General features: G+C 45.8%; 1 protein-coding gene across 1 annotated transcript in view; it reads left to right on the top strand.

Moving 5' to 3' along the window:
- LOC144604753 (uncharacterized) overlaps nt 1-12602 on the top strand; it is a 45650-nt gene extending 33048 nt beyond the window's left edge. The window contains exons 7-8 of the mRNA XM_078419383.1: nt 1460-1572; nt 12517-12602. Of these exons, the coding sequence (XP_078275509.1) occupies nt 1460-1572; nt 12517-12602 (199 nt within the window). The remainder of the gene's footprint in view (nt 1-1459; nt 1573-12516) is intronic.
- The last annotated feature ends 5054 nt before the right edge of the window (nt 12603-17656 follow it).

The raw sequence follows: 17656 nt of genomic DNA, 5'->3' as shown, positions 1-17656 counted from the left end.
GGCTTGATCCCTGATACGTATTCAATTATACATGCCACTGCGATCAAATAAGTACATAATGGTAAAAGCAACGTATAATCTGAGAAATTGATATGACTTCTTCTTGAAGGTGTGGAACCCATTCATTTTAAAGCTAGGATTAAGAATTGGAAATATTTAAATTCAGGATTGTTTTGATACCTTTAATAAGAATTTAATAAGAAATTACCCGGAAGTGTCTCCTTCTGGACTCCAGGTTTCTTTCTTTCTCTCTTTCTTTTTCTTTTTCTTTTTCCTTATTTTTAACTGGGGGGTGGGGGGAAGGGGGGGGGGGGGTGTGGGAGGGGATATAATACAGAACAATACATGTATAATCGAATTTATAATGTAGTTATTATTGCTTACTATGAAATGTAACATGTATGAGTTCTGTTAAAACTGAAATAAAATTTTAAAAAACAAAAAAACAAGAGAATAGATAATGGGTTAAATCCAAAACAATCAACACTTATTAAATGAATGGAGGGTAGAATTATGTAGAATTAGGCAATCAGGTAATCTGTAAATGTGAGAGCGTGAATTTGAAATTACATTGTATTATTGTATTATTATTCTATTATTTTAGCATATTTATTAGATGCAAAAGTCCGTGAATTAAGATTAAAAGGATGTTTGGTTTATTTTGTTATTTAGTCTAGAGATACAGCATAGAAACAGGCCCTTCGGCCCACCGAGTCCAAGCAAACCAGCGATCCCCGCACATTAACACTCTCCTACACACACCAGGGACAATTTACAATCAGACCAAGCCAATTAACCTACAAACCTTGCACGTCTTTGGAGTGTGGGAGATCGCGGGGAAAGCCCACGAGCGTGCAAACTCCGTACAGGCAGCACCAGTGGTCAGGATCGAACCCGGGTCTCTGGCGCTGTAAGGTAGCAACTCTACCGCTGCGCCACCGTGCCACGGCGTTTCTACATTCTTTTCGATAAGTACTCATTTTGAAGAATTGCAAGGCAACTGATCTCAGAAAAGCCACCAGCATCCACAAAGACTCTTCACACCCCTGCAATAATAGTCTGTTCGAACTTCTACCATCGAGTAGACGATACAAGGCCTTCTACGCCCGCACCTCCAGACTCAGGAACAGCTTCATCCCCAGGGCCATAGCTGCTATGAACCGGTCCTGTTGAGCCGGATGGTCACAACGCATAGATCGCTTGCACTTTACCCTGTCTAAAACTGTTACAATTGTTTCGTTGGGTTGCTGTTGTCTAAATTACTTAAATTATTGCATCGTATGGGAGGCGCATTCCCAATCTCGTTGTACCCCCGGGTACAATGACAATAAAGATATATTGTATTGTATTGTAGTTCACGGTTTAGCAGCCTTTGAGTTCCAAGCAGCAAGATGTGGTGAAGGGGAAAGCTGCTGGAAGGTGTACTAGAAGTCTCACACTCTGTCTTATTACATTCCAGAGTTCTGACCACCACAAAGAAGGAGCCACCTTCCCACTTGACCAAGAGAAAGGATTGGAGTAAGATCACCAAGGCAACTGACCTGCCGAGTCTGAAATCCACAGCTAAAACAAGTAATGTCACAACAGGCGAAACAAAAAGATTTTCATCATTAGTGTAGTACAAAGTAGGAGGTATTAATGTTAGCGTTTGTACCAGGACGGAAACAAAAGAGAATAGAGAGCATCGCTTTAAGGTGAGAGGGGACATCGTTTGAAAGGTGATGTGCAAGGCGGATTTTTAGTCAGGGGGACAGATATGATTGTGGCTTTGAAGAGGCTTTTGAACAGGCGCGTGGGTATGCAGGGAATGGGGGGGTATGGATTAGGTACAGGCGTCTACCAGTTGGTCTTTGCTTTGGGTTTGTACGGACATCGTGGGCCGAAGGGCCTGTTCCTGCGCTGGGCTGTGCAATGTTGTACGTCCTGAAGTACTTTTCCTGGCATCGAATATGTGCACGGTTTAACTTGCATGCTGTTATGACGACGCTCGCGACTTTAATATGTTTCGATATCCGAGGCTTGGGTGAGCAAGAGATTATCTCAGCCTATTCCTCCCACCCACCTCCCCCACCCCCTCCACCCCACCCCTTCATTCTCTCCCCCACCACCTCTCCTACTCCCCTTTCACCGCAAGGAATATCTCGCAACAAAACGTTTATGATTACTGATGCAATTGAGGAATATACGGCAATCATGCTGGAAGAATTTGATGCACTAGGAGAGAGGACAGAAAATAAGTTAATTTTGAATTAGTTTAGTTGAAAGATACAGTGCAGATACAGCCCCTCGGGGCCACCAAGTCCACGCCGACCAGCGATCCCCCGTACACTAACACTATCCTACACAAACTAGGGATAATTTACACTTTTTACCAAAGCCAGTTAATCTACAAACCTATACGTGTTTGGAGTGTGGGAGGAAACCGGCGCGCCCAGAGAAAACCCACGCAGGTCACGGGAAGAATATACAAACTCGGTACGGACAGCGCCCGTAGTCAGGATCGAACCCGGGTCTCTGGCGCTGTAAGGCTGCAACTCTACCACCCCAACGAATCTCGTAAAGAAAAAAATCTGGAGACTTTTTCGCTGATGGAAGGTTTACTGGCACGGGCTTGTTTCACTTTTGGAACAGTAGACGCAGAGAGAGGATTTAATTTCATTTTACACAATACAGAGAGGCCTACGGACAGCGTAGAAGAGGGAAGGAAGCACGTCCCTTAACAGAACAAATATTTGAACAAAGATTTCATTGGATAAAGGCAAGGGTTATTTTTACACTGATGGAGCCGGAGATTAGGAAATTAATTGCCTGAGACAAAAAAGCACTCGGTGTCTTAAATAAAATTCTGGATACGCCACTACCTGCAGGACAAGCTTGGAAGCGTATATCACGTTATAACTCTATCACACCAGAACAACGTCTGTACCATAAATGTCAGATTCCAGGAAGAGTAGTTGACTTCAGCTGTACATTTCAAGAGAGAGTTAGATGTAGCTCTTAGGGCTAACGGAATCAAGGGATATGGGGAAAAAGCAGGAACGGGGTACTGATTTTGGATGGTCAGCCACGATCAGATTGGCCTACTCCTGCACCTATTTTCTCTGTTTCTAGTGTAAGAAAATAACTGCAGATGCTGGTACAAATCGAAGGTATTTATTCACAAAATGCTGGAGTAACTCAGCAGGTCAGGCAGCATCTCAGGAGAGAAGGAATGGGTGACGTTTCGGGTCGAGACCCTTCTCTGTTTCTACGTTTCTATGTACAAAGAGCCATTTACAAACAGGAAAATTTCTTGCGATAGCAACTGTCTGAACAATAAAAAAGAAAAACCTAGGATTTGTGAAATAAAGGGTAAGGGGATTTACAGACCCTAATAAAAACTCCTTCATGAAACTGCAAGATATAAAGATAGACACAAAACAGCTGGAGTAACTCAGCAGGACAGGCAGCATCTCTGGAGAAAAGGAATATAGGTGATGTTTCAGGTCGAGACCCTCTTTCAGACTGAGAGCCGGGGAGAGGGAAACTAGAGGTGTGAAAAGGTACAGGACAAATCAGAGCATGGAAAGGTGGGGCCCACAATGATCCCTTGTTATTATTTGTAAAATTCAAATAGCCTATTCCTTGAGGGATGAAAACAGTTCAAGACAGTTTTTTAGAACTGAGATGATGAGGGAAAACTTTTTCAGTCAGAGAGTTGTGAATCTGTGGAATTCAGAAGGCAGTGGAGGCCAATTCTCTGAATGCATTCAAGAGAGAGCTAGATAGAGCTCTTAATGATAGCGGAGTCAGGGGGTATGGGGAGAAGGCAGGAATGGGGTACTGATTGAGAATGATCAGCCATGATCACATTGAATGGCGGTGCTGGCTCGAAGGGCCGAATGGCCTCCTCCTGCACCTATTGTCTATTGTCTATTGTCTATAAGACACATAACAGTTTTTATGCATTTTATAGAGGCATTTAAATGATGCCATTAAATCACATCTGGCAGTGCTTCATTTCAAACTCTGTAGATTTAAAATATTTCAAAGCACACTCTTTGGCACATTGCAGTTCATCCCTACAGTCCAGGGATGTGGTTGATTTGGATCAGTTTAGTTTAGTTTAAGTATACAGCGTGGGAACAAGCCCTGCGGCCCACCGAGTCCACGCCAACCACCGATCACTCGTACACACAGTTCTATCCTTGACACCCGGGACAATTTACCCGCACGTCTTCGGAATGTGGGTGGAAACCGGAGCACCCGGGGAAAAGCCACGCAGGTCACCGGGGGAACGTGCAAACTCCGTACACACAGCACCCGTATTCGGGATCGAACCCGGGTCACTGGCGCTGTGAGGCAGCAACTCTACCGCCGTGCCACCGTGCCACCGTGCCCTTGGGAATAGGTGAGCTCAATCAAGGAGGTCTTTGCTTTTGCTCAAAGCCTCCACGGAAAAGTGTAACAAGCTCATTGACTTCAAACGACGGTTAAGATTACGCAGAGGACACTGACAAACCAACAGCATTTTCACAGATTCCAAGTGCCCTGTGTACACATGTTATTAGAATCTATAACGTACATTCTCTAAAGGGCCTGTCCCACGTAGGCGATTTTAAGGTGACTGCCGGCGACTAGGCTGTCGCCGAATGTTTGCCGGGGTGTCGCGGGCGGGCACGATCGTGAGGAGTCTTCAATGAATCGTAGCGGATCTCGGCGCATCGCGGACAAAACTTTCCAGATAGAAATCTGTCTGTCCGTGGGCGTGGGGATGAGAGTGGAAGTTTTGCTGCCTTCCATCACAGTGAGGGGGTGTTTGACAATAGACAATAGGTGCAGGAGGAGGCCATTCGGCCCTTCGAGCCAGCACCGACATTCAATGTGATCATGGCTGATCATTCTCAATCAGTACCCCGTTCCTGCCTTCTCCCCATACCCCCTGACTCCAGTATCCTTAAGAGCTCTATCTAGCTCTCTCTTGAATGCATTCAGAGAATTGGCCTCCACTGTTTGGAGTCACTGTGATGGATGTTTGTGTTGGGGTCGTGTGTCTTGTGTTCTTTTCTTTTTTGTTGTGTTCTGTTGCGTTCTGGAAATGTAATTGCGTTCAGTATCTCGGTATCGAATGACAATAAAGCTCTGTATTCTGTATTTCTCGGCGACAGCTGGCTTGTCGCCAGGTATCGTAGCTTATTGCGGGCGCTGTCTGTCGCACGCTGTCCCCAGGTTTGCTAGGTTGTCGCAGATGCATTTAGAAGCACGTAATACATTTGAAGATAGAGAAGATAGTTTTGTTTAACCAATTTATTTACCGTCAGGACATTTGACGGGTAGATTGGAGGCGACTGTTTGACGGTCAGGTAAGCGTGGGCATTTCGCGATGTTTCCGAAGACGGTGTAATCTCTTAGCCGGGTGCTAGTTTCACAAAAAAAGTAACTTGTATCGACTTGACTCGGCATTGTCGTGGTCATTGTCGGAGGGTCAAAGAAAATTTCAGCGATCTGCTACGACTTTGACAGTCGCCGGCAGTCGCCTTAAAAATCGTGTAACTGGGACAGGCTCTTAATATATTACAGAAACCAACCATTATTCAAATGTAAAGTATTTATTTTGGTTGTTTTTCAGAGATCAGTAATTATTACAGAAAATATTTTAAAGAGGGCATCACTATTTTATAATATTTATGGAAACAGTAGCACAATAATTAAATTATTGGACTAGTTTAGTTTAGTTTAGAGATACAGCGCGGAAACAGGCCCTTCGGCCCACCGAGTCCGCACCGACCAGTGTTTCCCGCACGTTAACACTATCCTACACACACACACACTAGGGACAATTTACAATTTTATCTAAACCAATTAACCTACAAACCTGCGCGTCTTTGGAGTGTGGGAAGAAACCGAAGATCTTGGAGAAAACCCACGCAGGTCACAGGGAGAACGTACAAACTCCGTACAGACAGCGCCCGTAGTCAGGATCGAACCGGGGTCTCTGGCGCTACGATTCATTGAAGACTCCTCACGATCGTGCCCGCCCGCGACACCCCGGCAAACATTCGGCGACAGCCTAGTCGCCGGCAGTCACCTTAAAATCGCCTACGTGGGACAGGCCCTTTAGAGAATGTACGTTATAGATTCTAATAACATGTGTACACAGGGCACTTGGAATCTGTGAAAATGCTGTTGGTTTGTCAGTGTCCTCTGCGTAATCTTAACCGTCGTTTGAAGTCAATGAGCTTGTTACACTTTTCCGTGGAGGCTTTGAGCAAAAGCAAAGACCTCCTTGATGAGCTCACCTATTCCCAAGGGCACGGTGGCACGGCGGTAGAGTTGCTGCCTCACAGCGCCAGTGACCCGGGTTCGATCCCGACTACGGGTGCTGTGTGTACGGAGTTTGCACGTTCCCCCGGTGACCTGCGTGGCTTTTCCCCGGGTGCTCCGGTTTCCACCCACATTCCGAAGACGTGCGGGTAAATTGTCCCGGGTGTCAAGGATAGAACTGTGTGTACGAGTGATCGGTGGTTGGCGTGGACTCGGTGGGCCGCAGGGCTTGTTCCCACGCTGTATACTTAAACTAAACTACCGCCGTGCCGCCAAGAATGTAATGTGGGCTAAGTTCTAATGATATGAGCTCGAATCGCACCATAACAATTTACAAACCTAACCTCAGTTATTTAAAATAAATAAATGGTAGGCATGAAACCACCAGACCGGTCCTGTTTAGTTCAATTACCTCCTGTGAAGAAATGTGGTCTATGTGAGAGTCATACAGTATGTGGTGTAACTGTGATTATACAATTATTATTATTATTATTATGATGCAATTATTATTATATAACTTAAATTAGCCAGTGAAATGGCCGGTGCAGAAGGCACCGAGGAATTATCAACAAGCATTGGCCTTCCTACTGACTTCTTCATTTCATGGATATATATTATGTGATTCTTCAATGTCACTGCATTATTGAGCTAAAGCTTTCTTTTAACAATAAAGTGGATGATTTTCCGAGCTCAGAATTTCCTGGATCCAAAAGGACTGGAGGTGATTAATCTTTTACAAGCTTGAAATAATTGACTCTTTTATTTATTTACCACATTGTGGATTTCTGTGTGTTCCGTCACCGCCCCATGTTTAACGCTCACGTTGTCCTGTTACAGGTTTGAACCCCTGGTCTTTCGAACTACCCGACAGAGACACAAATTTACAAGCCCTCTCGTGGGAGCCTTTGATAAGGAGCGGTGTCAAGAGATGTGAATGCATAACTTCAGGCAAGGCGACTGTCTTGCACATGTCCTGACTCATCACTGGAGTATCCACTCGGACCAGTTTGACATTAATTAGGATATCAGAAGAAGCTTAGAAATGTTGACTAGTATTCACGTCTGCAAATTGCCCACCATATGCCGTCTACCCTGTTTATACGAAACATGGTGGATATGTATGGGCTAGTCATAACTGCATGCACGTCCTATTTTGAACGGTAAGGCTTGGGTGACCTTGTGCAGCCTTGTGCTTTCTGCCACCTGAGATCAGTCTGAGCTGGTGGAAGGAACCCACATGGTGGAAGGTAGGCAGATAGACCCAACAATCTTACCCAAGGCACAGTGTGGATTAAAATTGAGGTAGATCAAAGGGAGCTTTACTAATCAACCACAGTGCTGCCTACATCTTACCCAGCAGTGTGGGATACAGGCAGAGGAGACCTGTAGTTACAAAACGATGTAACTACGAACTAACGATTGTAATCTCTCATTCAAGAGAGAGCTAGATAGAGCTCTTAAGGATAGCGGAGTCAGGGGGTATGGGGAGAAGGCAGGAACGGGGTACTGATTGAGAATGATCAGCCATGATCACATTGAATGGCGGTGCCGGCTCGAAGGGCCGAATGGCCTCCTCCTGCACCTATTGTCTATTGTCTATTGATGAGTTCTCTAAAAGCAATATCCCTCCTCTCAGTGATATTGCAAATGGAGACGCCATTACCTGAACCTGCATGTATTTTGCGAGGAATTAGACAAGAGAGAACTTTGTTCTGAGGGTCAAAATATGATTTGCATGTTTATGATAAGCCATTCATTCATAACTGCAGGTGTGTTCTTTATAGTGTCACACAGTTTTATGTGTGTCCTACATTATGTATATTTGTCAATATGTAAATTATGTGCCACTTCATGTAAACATTATATATGTATTATGTATAAAAATCACGGCAGTTTGTACCATATTATATATATATATATCAAATTAATAATTTACTGTACACTGGGACATGTGAAACACTTGTATCTCTGTACACAAATATTTTTTTATTAAAGTGCAAAAATAAGTGTTAATTATCTATAGAGCTATAGTTTCAGACTTACAGCATTTGTATTAGAAATGATTTGTTTGACTGCAATTGTATAAAACTAAGCAATGTTCATTTTGATTGTAAATGATTGTAAGATTGTATCTAAGCAACTAGCTTTGAATGTTGTTTTTAAGTGACTGTGAATATGTTATTTTGTTGTCATGGGCATTGTAAATAATAAAAATAATTAGTTTGTGGCTTGTACAGTCTCTTAATGGATGCTGGAAAAGATGTGTGAGAGACCTCATAAAGGACCAAGTGCAATGAGAGAATATACAGTCTAGGGGGAGGACAATTCATGACGATCCCTGTCAAAAAGACACATCCTTCTGTATGAAGAAGGGTCCCGACCCGACTCATCTCCTGTCCATACCTTCCCTAGAGTGGTCACCTCATCCCCAGCCAACAATGGACCATTGTGGGCTCCACCTTTCCTGAGTCAGTGATGCCGGCTCTGCTTTGTGTTCTGTACCTTCCCATATCTCTCGCTTCCCCTCTCCCCTGACTCTCAGACCCGAAAGGATCTCGACCCGAAACTTCACCTATTTTCTCCAGAGATGCTGCCTGACCCACTGAGTTACTCCAGCCTTTTGTCTGTAAACCAGCATCTGCAGTTGCTTCTCACACCTCCCTGGACTTCACCTATTTTCTCCAGAGATGCTGGCTGACCCGTTCGGTTCCTCCAGCAACTTGGGTTTTGGTGATGAGAAAGACAAGTCCAAAGGGGTTTGAAGGACTATTCGCAATGGAAGCCTTTATCCCAAAGACATGCTTTGGATTGATTGAAAAATACAGCATAGAAACTGGCCCTTTGGACCACCCAGTCCATGCTGACCATCGATCACCCGTACGCACTAGTTCAATGTTATCCCACATTCCTATCCATTCCTTACACACCAGGGGCAACTTACAGAGGCAAATTAACCTACAAACCCGCGCGTCTTTGGGATGTGGGAGAAAACTGAGCACACTGAGGAAACCCATGCAGTCATAGGGAGAACGTGCAAAATCAACGCACAGATAGCACCCCGAGGTCAGGTTCCAACCTAGGTCTCTGGCACTGTGAGGTCTACAAGCTGCACCACCTTATTAATAAAGAGTGTATAATACAGTGCATTGATATGAGCGTTTTTAGTCCAAGCCACTTCATTCCATTTACATTGTGTTATCATGATACCATAATTCCATTACTTATATTGCTTGAGCAAACAGTCCATATTTGTCTACATGGACCGTTGGTGCTGGAATTCCCGTTTGTAAGAGCAAGTCGTCCTTGTGGGTGACGAGCTGCTGAAGCGTTTTATTTTGCAACATTAACAAAACAACAGAACACTAGAAGCACTCAGTGGGTCTACTTCCACCAGCAATCTTTCGTCTCCCTTCTTAGTCAAGATGTAGGGTCCTGATCCAGGCGTCATCTTAGGCCTTTTGCTTCCTCACCTATCACCTACCAACCTTCGTCCCACCGATCCCTCCCTCCCAACCTGGTCCATCTGACCACCATCCCCTCCCCACCTATTTCACAGCCTCTATTCTCCCCACTCCTCTTATACTGACGTGTCCTGGCAATCTTTCCTCTTCTCTCCCAGTCTTGACGTTGAGTCTCAACCCGAAACAAGGACTCACCTCTTTTGCCTTCGATTGACCTGCTGAGTTTTTCCAGCGTTGTTTTTATTTGTTCTAGAGTCCAATCTAGGATCATACAACCTGGAAGCAGGCCCTTCGGTCCAACTTTTGCCCATGTCCCAACCAAGATGTCCCAACCACACTAGTCCCACCTGCCCGCGTTTGGCCCATATCCCTCTGGAACCTTAAATAGACACAAAAAGCTGGAGTAACTCAGTGGGACAGGCAGCATCTCCGGCCTAGTCACAACAGAGTCAGGGTCCCACTAAACCTTTCGTATCCATGTACCTGTCCAAATGTCTTTTAAATGCATCTCCAGTTTGTTTTATCTTCATATTTACAACGTACGTGCACACACAAAGAATACCGTTCCAAGAGAAGACACAAGCAACTGCAGATGTTTATGGTAAACTTTGGTATTATTTTGCAATGCATTTAGTCAGTGCAAGGAAGCCCAAGCACCCTTGAACAACCTCCTTACTCTTTACAAAGTAGGCTTCTGGCATTCTTAATCGATGTTTCTGAGTGTAGCACAAATTAAATGGAGTGTATTCCTAAATTGACCCAGTCTACCTTCCCCCCCCCCCCCCCCCCCCCTCAATGGACAGGCAAGGCAACCATTTTGTGTGGTACAGCATCATTTGGTGAATCCGGAGAACTGTGCACAAAAGAGGATCAGAGGAAAATGAAGGCAGAAGGTAAAAAAAAAGAAATGACGAACAAGAATAGAAGAGAAGTAAAGAAAATGAGAGAAATATAAAGATCCAGAAAAAACCTCTGTTAAGAAAGTTAAGAAGGCAGATGAGATATGAATTGAATGCGTGGAAGGCTACAAAGCTGAGGAATATCGTTTCAAAATGGAATATACGGGGAATAAAGAAAGACTGTCAAAATCTTTGCCCGTCTGTTGTACTTTTCTTTGCTTGGAGATCAACATGTGAGACCATCCTAGTTTAATAGGTCAGGCAGCATCTCTAGAGAACATGCATAGGTGACCTTTCAGGTCGGGACCCTTCTCGAGTCTGCAGTCTGAAGAAGGGTCCCTCCCGACTTGAAACGTCACCCATCCATGTTCTCCAGAGACGCTGCCTGGCCCGCTGAGTTACTCCAGTACTTTGCGTCTTTTTGCGTTTTGCCAGCGTCTGCAGTTCTTCATGTCTCCTTCTTAGTTCATGGCCCACCCTCTAGTGGCCAAAGGAAGGGTGGCAATTCCAAAAAAAATCCCTTCCCTGCTGGGGTTCAAAGTGATTTGGTGTTCCAGTGGTGGGGTGGGGGGGAGACGATTTGCAAAATGAAGATCAACTGAGCTGTCGTGCTCAATAACCTATTCTTAAAATGGAGATCCAGAGATATGGGGTGTTAAAATCAGCAGAGAACTCCTCATGAAGAAGAGTTTCCATAAGTATAAGTTGAAGCATCAGCATATCATGACCATAGAATATGGTAAGTTCACTTTGTGATGTCTTTCACATTGTAAAACGGGGTACTGATTGTGGATGATCAGCCATGATCACAGTGAATGGAGGTGGTGGCACAGGGCCGATTGGCCTAAACTCCTGCACCTATCGTCTATTGTAAAGTTCTAAAGTGTTTTAGCCACAAATAAAGTGTATTGACAGAGAACCAGAGGGTTACACTGCAAAGAAACAGGCCCTTCGGCCCACTGTGTCTATGCCGACCGTCACACATGCATGTGTGTTCACCTTATTTGCCAGCACTTAGTGCACATAACTTGCACATTCAAATGCTCATCTCGATACTTCGTGAATGCTGTGAGACTATCTACTTCCACCACCCCTCTCAGACAGTGCATTGTACAGGCAGTGCTCGTGATCTGGCTGTGTTAAACCCTCTGTACAGCTTCTCCACCGTTGCCTGTACGCTCAAAACTCTGACCGCTGCCTTGGCTGCATTGGATGTGCTGGCTCTGGAGAGGGTCCAGAGGATGTTTATCAGTGTGATCCCAGGAATGAGTGGGTTAACATATGATGAGCGTTTGATGCAACTGGGCCTGTACTCGCTGGAGTTTCGCAGGATGAGGGGGGGGGGACCTCATTGAAATGTACCAAATAGTGGATGTGGAAAGGATGGTTCCAGCAGTGGGAGAGTCTCGGATCAGAAAGTCACAGCCTCAGAATAAAAAGAAGGATCTTCAGAAAGGAGATGAGGAGGGATTTCTTTAGTCAGAAGGTGGTGAATCTGTGGAATTCATTGCCACAGACGGCTGTGGAGGCCAAGTCAATGGATATTTCTAAGGCCTGGATAGATAGATTCTTGATTAGTGCGGGTGTCAGAGGTTACGGGGAGAAGGCAGGAGAGTTGGGTTGTGAGGGAAAGATCGATCGGCCATGATTGAATGGCGGAGTATACTTGATGGGCCGAATGGCCTAATTCGGCCCCTTTGACGGATAGACACTCTGTAACTAGGGGCCAATACTTCAGCCTCACCCACCAGTTTACATTCGACTCAAAGAAGTGAAAGTAAAACTGAATGAGATTAAGTTTCTACTGTCACACGTATTATTTGTAATGATACCTTTTCAATTATTGTTTGCAGGGTCTTCAAAGGCATGCCACTTGGAGGATACCATTGTGATTTCCTTTATTGACGGTTTGGATGCGTGCCATGGAACGACAATATAGAAGACGAAATGTGCACTCAGTCAGAAATAAAAAGGCCGTTCAGTGTTTTTGCTTGAAATCGTCTAACTCATTGTCTTGTCAAACCTACATCAGTTGACAAACTTGCTTGGAAACTCTTTTTTCCTGTGAAGCTCAGACCTGTGCACCAGCTTGAATGCATCTGCGCTGGATACAGAGAGCCATTTTGTTGCCCACAAAGCAAAATGATTGAATGCTGGAGTAGACTTGATGGGCAAGAATGGCCTAAAATTCTTCTCCGATCACTTATGACGTTATGGCCATGTGGGTTTCCTCCGGGTGCTCCGGTTTCCTCCCACATTCCAAAGACGTACAGGTTTGTATGTTAATTGGCTTCTGTAAATTGTCCCTGGTGTGCAAGGAGAGAACTAGTGTACGGGTGATCGTTGAGCGGCACGGACTCAGTGGGCCGAAGGGCCTGTTTCCACTCTGTATCTCTCAAGCCTAAAGTCCACACCGAGTTTAAAACTTTCCTAAAAATCCAGATGCGGATATCTTTGCAAATATACGTCTCCATATTCTGTGAACTGGCGATTTTTTAGATCGTTAATCGTGTTTAGAGCTGGTGAATGACAAGAATCTAACTAATCCTAAGAAAGGATTGGAACTATTTTTTTTGTGGAAATCTCCAATTGCTGCTTAAGTGTTCCGTGAAAAGATCTGAGAGCTTCCTATTGTGACTGTTAAATGTTGCAGGAAAGCAGGATATAATAAGGAGGAAACAGGATCAAAGTGCTGGCTTTGATAAATAGACTTTGATGAGGAGTAAGTAGAGGTCATGTAAAGTTGTTTTTCCTAGTAGGAATGTGTGATGTTTTGAGTCGAGACCCTTCTTCAGACTAGTTAGGGATAAGGGAAATGAGAGATATAGATGGTGAAAGCTGTAAGCTGCCCAAGCGAAATATGAGATGCTGTTCCTCCAATTTGCGTTTAGCCTCATTGACAATGGAGAAGAACGAGGACAGAAAGGTCTGTGTGGGAATGGTAGGAGATGTGAAGTGTTTAGCAACCAGGAGATCAGGTATGTCCAGGTGGACTGAGCGAAGGTGTTCAGCGAAAAGATCGCCCAGTTTACGTTTGTTCTCACCAATGTACGAGTCAACATCTTGAACAATGGATACAGTAGATGAGGTTGGAGGAGGTGCAAGTGAATCTCTGCCTCACCTGGAAGCACTGTCGGGATCCCCAGGGACGAGGGGCAGAAAGGGTCCCTGTTGCAACTAGGGGAAGGGGGGTCAATAGGCAATAGGCAATAGGTGCAGGAGTATGCCATTCGGCCCTTCGAGCCAGCACCACCATTCAAGTCCTTACCTTCCACCCCATCAGCCGTCGCTTACAGCACATAATCCTCCAACGGGATCCCACCACTTGTCACGTCTTCCCATCTCCATCCCTTTCCGCTTTCCGCAGAGACCGTTCCCTCCGCATCTCCCTGGTCAACTCGTCCCTTCCCACCCAAACCACTCCCTCCCCAGGTACACTCCCCTGCAACCGCAGAAGATGCAACGCCTGTCCCTATACCTCCTCTCCCGACTCTGTCCAGGGACCCCGACAGTCCTTCTTCGGTTTAAACCAGCATCTGCAGTTCCTTCCTACACAGGTAGAGCAAAGGGAAAGATGTAGAGTGCAGCATATAGTTCTCAGCATTGTAGCCTAACAGTTCCAGATACAAGAGCCTATATCCACAATACACAGTGGTGAACAGTTGCCTATCTTATGGAAAGACCATTCAGAAGCCTGCCAACAGGGGGAAGAAGCTGTTCCTGAGTCTGGTGGTGCCCGCTTCCAAGCTACTGTATCTTCTGCCCGATGAGAGCTGGGAGAAGAGGAAATGGCCAGGGTGAGGAAGATCTTTGACCATGTTGACTGCTTTCCTAAGGTAGCGTAAAATGAAGATGTCAATGGTGGGGGTAGGAGCAAAATGCTGGAGTAACTCAGCGGGACAGGCAGCATCTCTGGAGGGAAGGAATGGGTGACGTTTCACAGAGTGCTGGAGTAACTCAGCGGGACAGGCAGCATCTCTGGAGGGAAGGAATGGGTGACATCTCGGGTCGAGACCCTTCTTCAGACAATGGCGGGGAGTCTGGTCTGTGTGATGGACTGGGCAACATCCACAACTCTCTGCAGTGTCTTGCAATCTTGACCAGAGCTGTTCCCAAACAAAGCAGTGTTGCAACCTAATGGTATGGATTCTACGGTACAACTGTACAAATTTGTAAGAGTCTTTGGAGATATGCAGAATCCAAGTTTGCCCAACCTCCTTGGATAGCTGATAACAGGATTCCTCATAATATTTTACTGCCAATTATATTTCATGACCTCTTTCTGGCCTCTAAATTTACTTCCTACCCTTTCCAATTTCTCAAAGGACTCACCTGATTGGAGTAAAAAGGAACTGCAGATGCTGGTTTATACCAAAGATAGACGCAAAGTGCTGGAGTATTTTAGCGGGTCAGGCAGAATCTCTGGACAAAATAGATCGGTGACGTTTTGCGTCGGGACCCTTCTTCAGATTGAAAGTAGGGAGGGGGGGTGGGGGGGGGGGAGCATTAGTGCAACGGTAGAGTTGCTGCCTTGCAGCTCCAGAGACCCGGGTTCAATACAATACAATACAATATATCTTTATTGTCATTGTACAGAGGTACAACGAGATTGGCAATGCGCCTCCCATACGATGCAATAAAGTAATTAGCTAGTTAGTATTAATTTAAACAACTCAATGAAACAAATTAGAACAGTTTTAAAACAGAATAAAGTGCAAGTAGATCTGTGCCGGTTCACTGTGCGATGTGACCATCCGGCTCAGCAGGACCGGTTCATAGCAGCTATGGCCCTGGGAATGAAGCTGTTCCTGAGTCTGGAGGTGCGGGCGTAGAAGGCCTTGTAGCGTCTGCTTGATGGTAGAAGTTCAAACAGACTGTTGCAGAGGTGTGAAGAGTCTTTGTGGATGCTGGTGGCTTTTCTGAGGCATCGTGTGTTGTAGATGCCCTCCAAGGCTGGCAGCTGTGTTCCGATGGTCCTCTGAGCTCTATGGACTACCCGCTGAAGAGCTTTCCTCTCTGCCTCCGTGCAGCTGAGATACCACACAGGGATGCCATGTGTTAGGATGCTCTCTATGGTGCAGCGGTAGAAGGTCGTCAGCAGCTGTTGGGGTAGACCAGACCTTTTCAGTATCTTAGGTAGAACAGTCATTGCTGTGCCTTCTTGACCAGCGCAGCAGTGTTAGTGGACCATGTGAGGTCCTCCGAAATGTGAGTGCCCAGAAACTTGAAGCTGGACACTCTCTCCACACTGACCCCATTGATATTCCCCGTTGTGTGACCTACGGAAGTTGATGATCAGCTCCTTGGTCTTAGAGGTGTTTAGGGACAGGTTGTTATCAGAACACCAGTCCACCAGGTTCTGCACCTCTGCTCTGTATTTTGTTTCATCACCGTTGTTGATAAGCCTGATCACCGTTGTGTCGTCTGCAAACTTGACAATGGTGTTGGTGTCGAATGCGGGAACACAGTCGTGTGTGAATAGGGAGTAGAGCATGGGGCTCAAAACACAGCCCTGTGTGGTGTGCGATCTGACTACGAATGCTGCCTACGATGGAGTTCGTACATTCTCCCTATGACCAAGTGGGTTTTCTCCAGGTGCTGCCGTGTCCTCCCACACTCCAAAGGCGGACAGGTTTGTAGGTTCATTTCCAGTCCATCACACAGACCAGCCTCCCCACAACTGACTCCATCCACACATCATGCTTAGTCTGAATAGCTGCCGACATTGTAAAAGACTTGTTCAATCCCGGTAATCCCTTCCTCTCCCTGGTCCTGTCCGGCAGAAGCATGAAACCATGCACCACCAGATTCAGGAACAGCTTCCCCTCTGTAACCAGGCTTCTGAACGGTGTTCCCATAAGCGAGCGGACTTCCCCCATTCACCACTCTCTCATTATGGACAGTAGACTCTGTCTCTGGAACTGGCGCGCTTCAACACTGAGAACTATATTTGGCATTCTGTGTCTTCCCCTTTGCTCTATCTACTGTACTTGAGTTGGACTTGATTATATTTATGTATCAGTTCAGTCCTGTCCAGTTCAGTTTAGTTTATTGTCACGTGTACCGAGCGAGGTACAACGAAAAGCTTTTGTTGCGTGCTGACCAGCCAGCGGAAAGACAATACGTGATTACAATCGAGCCATTTACAGTGTACAGATACATGATAAGGGAATTACGTCTAGTGCATGGTAAAGCCAGCAAAGTCCAATCACCCTGCTTCCTGTAAACATCTATTGTAAACCCTCTGGCTCCCATAGCTATCTAGACTACACTTCTTCCCACCCTACGTCCTCTAAACATCTATTGTAAACCCTCTGGCTCCCATAGCTGTCTAGACTACACTTCTTCCCACCCTGCTTCCTGTAAAGCTGAGGCTCTATAAGAGTGGGTGTGGAGAGGATGTTTCCACTGGTGGGAGAGTCTTGGACCAGAGGTCACGGCCTCAGAATTAAAGGGCGCTCTTTTCAAAAGGAGGTGAGGAGGAGGAACTTCTTTATTCAGTGCAGTATATGCACGCTCTCTGTACTGTCATGTACAGTGAATCAACGTCCCTCTCCTCTCCTCGCCCGGCCATCTTTGTGTCCTGTGGCGCCTCCTGTGGCCAACCTAGGCATCAGTCAAAGCTGTCAATGACGAGTTTAGCGTTTAGCTAAATACAGTTGGTGGCACAGTGGTCCAGCGGTCGAGATGCTGCCTGACTCCCTGAGTTACTTTAGCTCTTCTTGATTAGTACGGGTGTCAGAGGTTATGGGGAGAAGGCAGGAGAATGCGGTTCGGTGGGAGAGATAGATCAGCCATGATTGAATGGCGGAGTAGACTTGATGGGCCGAATGGCCTAATTCTACTCCGATCCCTGATGGCCGCATGACCACTTTGTGTATTTTCCCAAACCAGCACCTGCAGTTCCTTGCTTGGTGCGGCAGGGTGGCGCAGCGGAAGAGTTGCTACCTGACAGCTCCAGAGACACGGGCTCAATTCTGATTACGGGGGCTC

This window comes from Rhinoraja longicauda, chromosome 23 (genome assembly GCF_053455715.1).
Source record: "Rhinoraja longicauda isolate Sanriku21f chromosome 23, sRhiLon1.1, whole genome shotgun sequence".
Lineage (NCBI taxonomy): Eukaryota > Metazoa > Chordata > Chondrichthyes > Rajiformes > Arhynchobatidae > Rhinoraja > Rhinoraja longicauda.
Note: the sequence above shows the minus strand (reverse complement) of the source record. Positions and strands in the feature narration are given on the sequence as shown.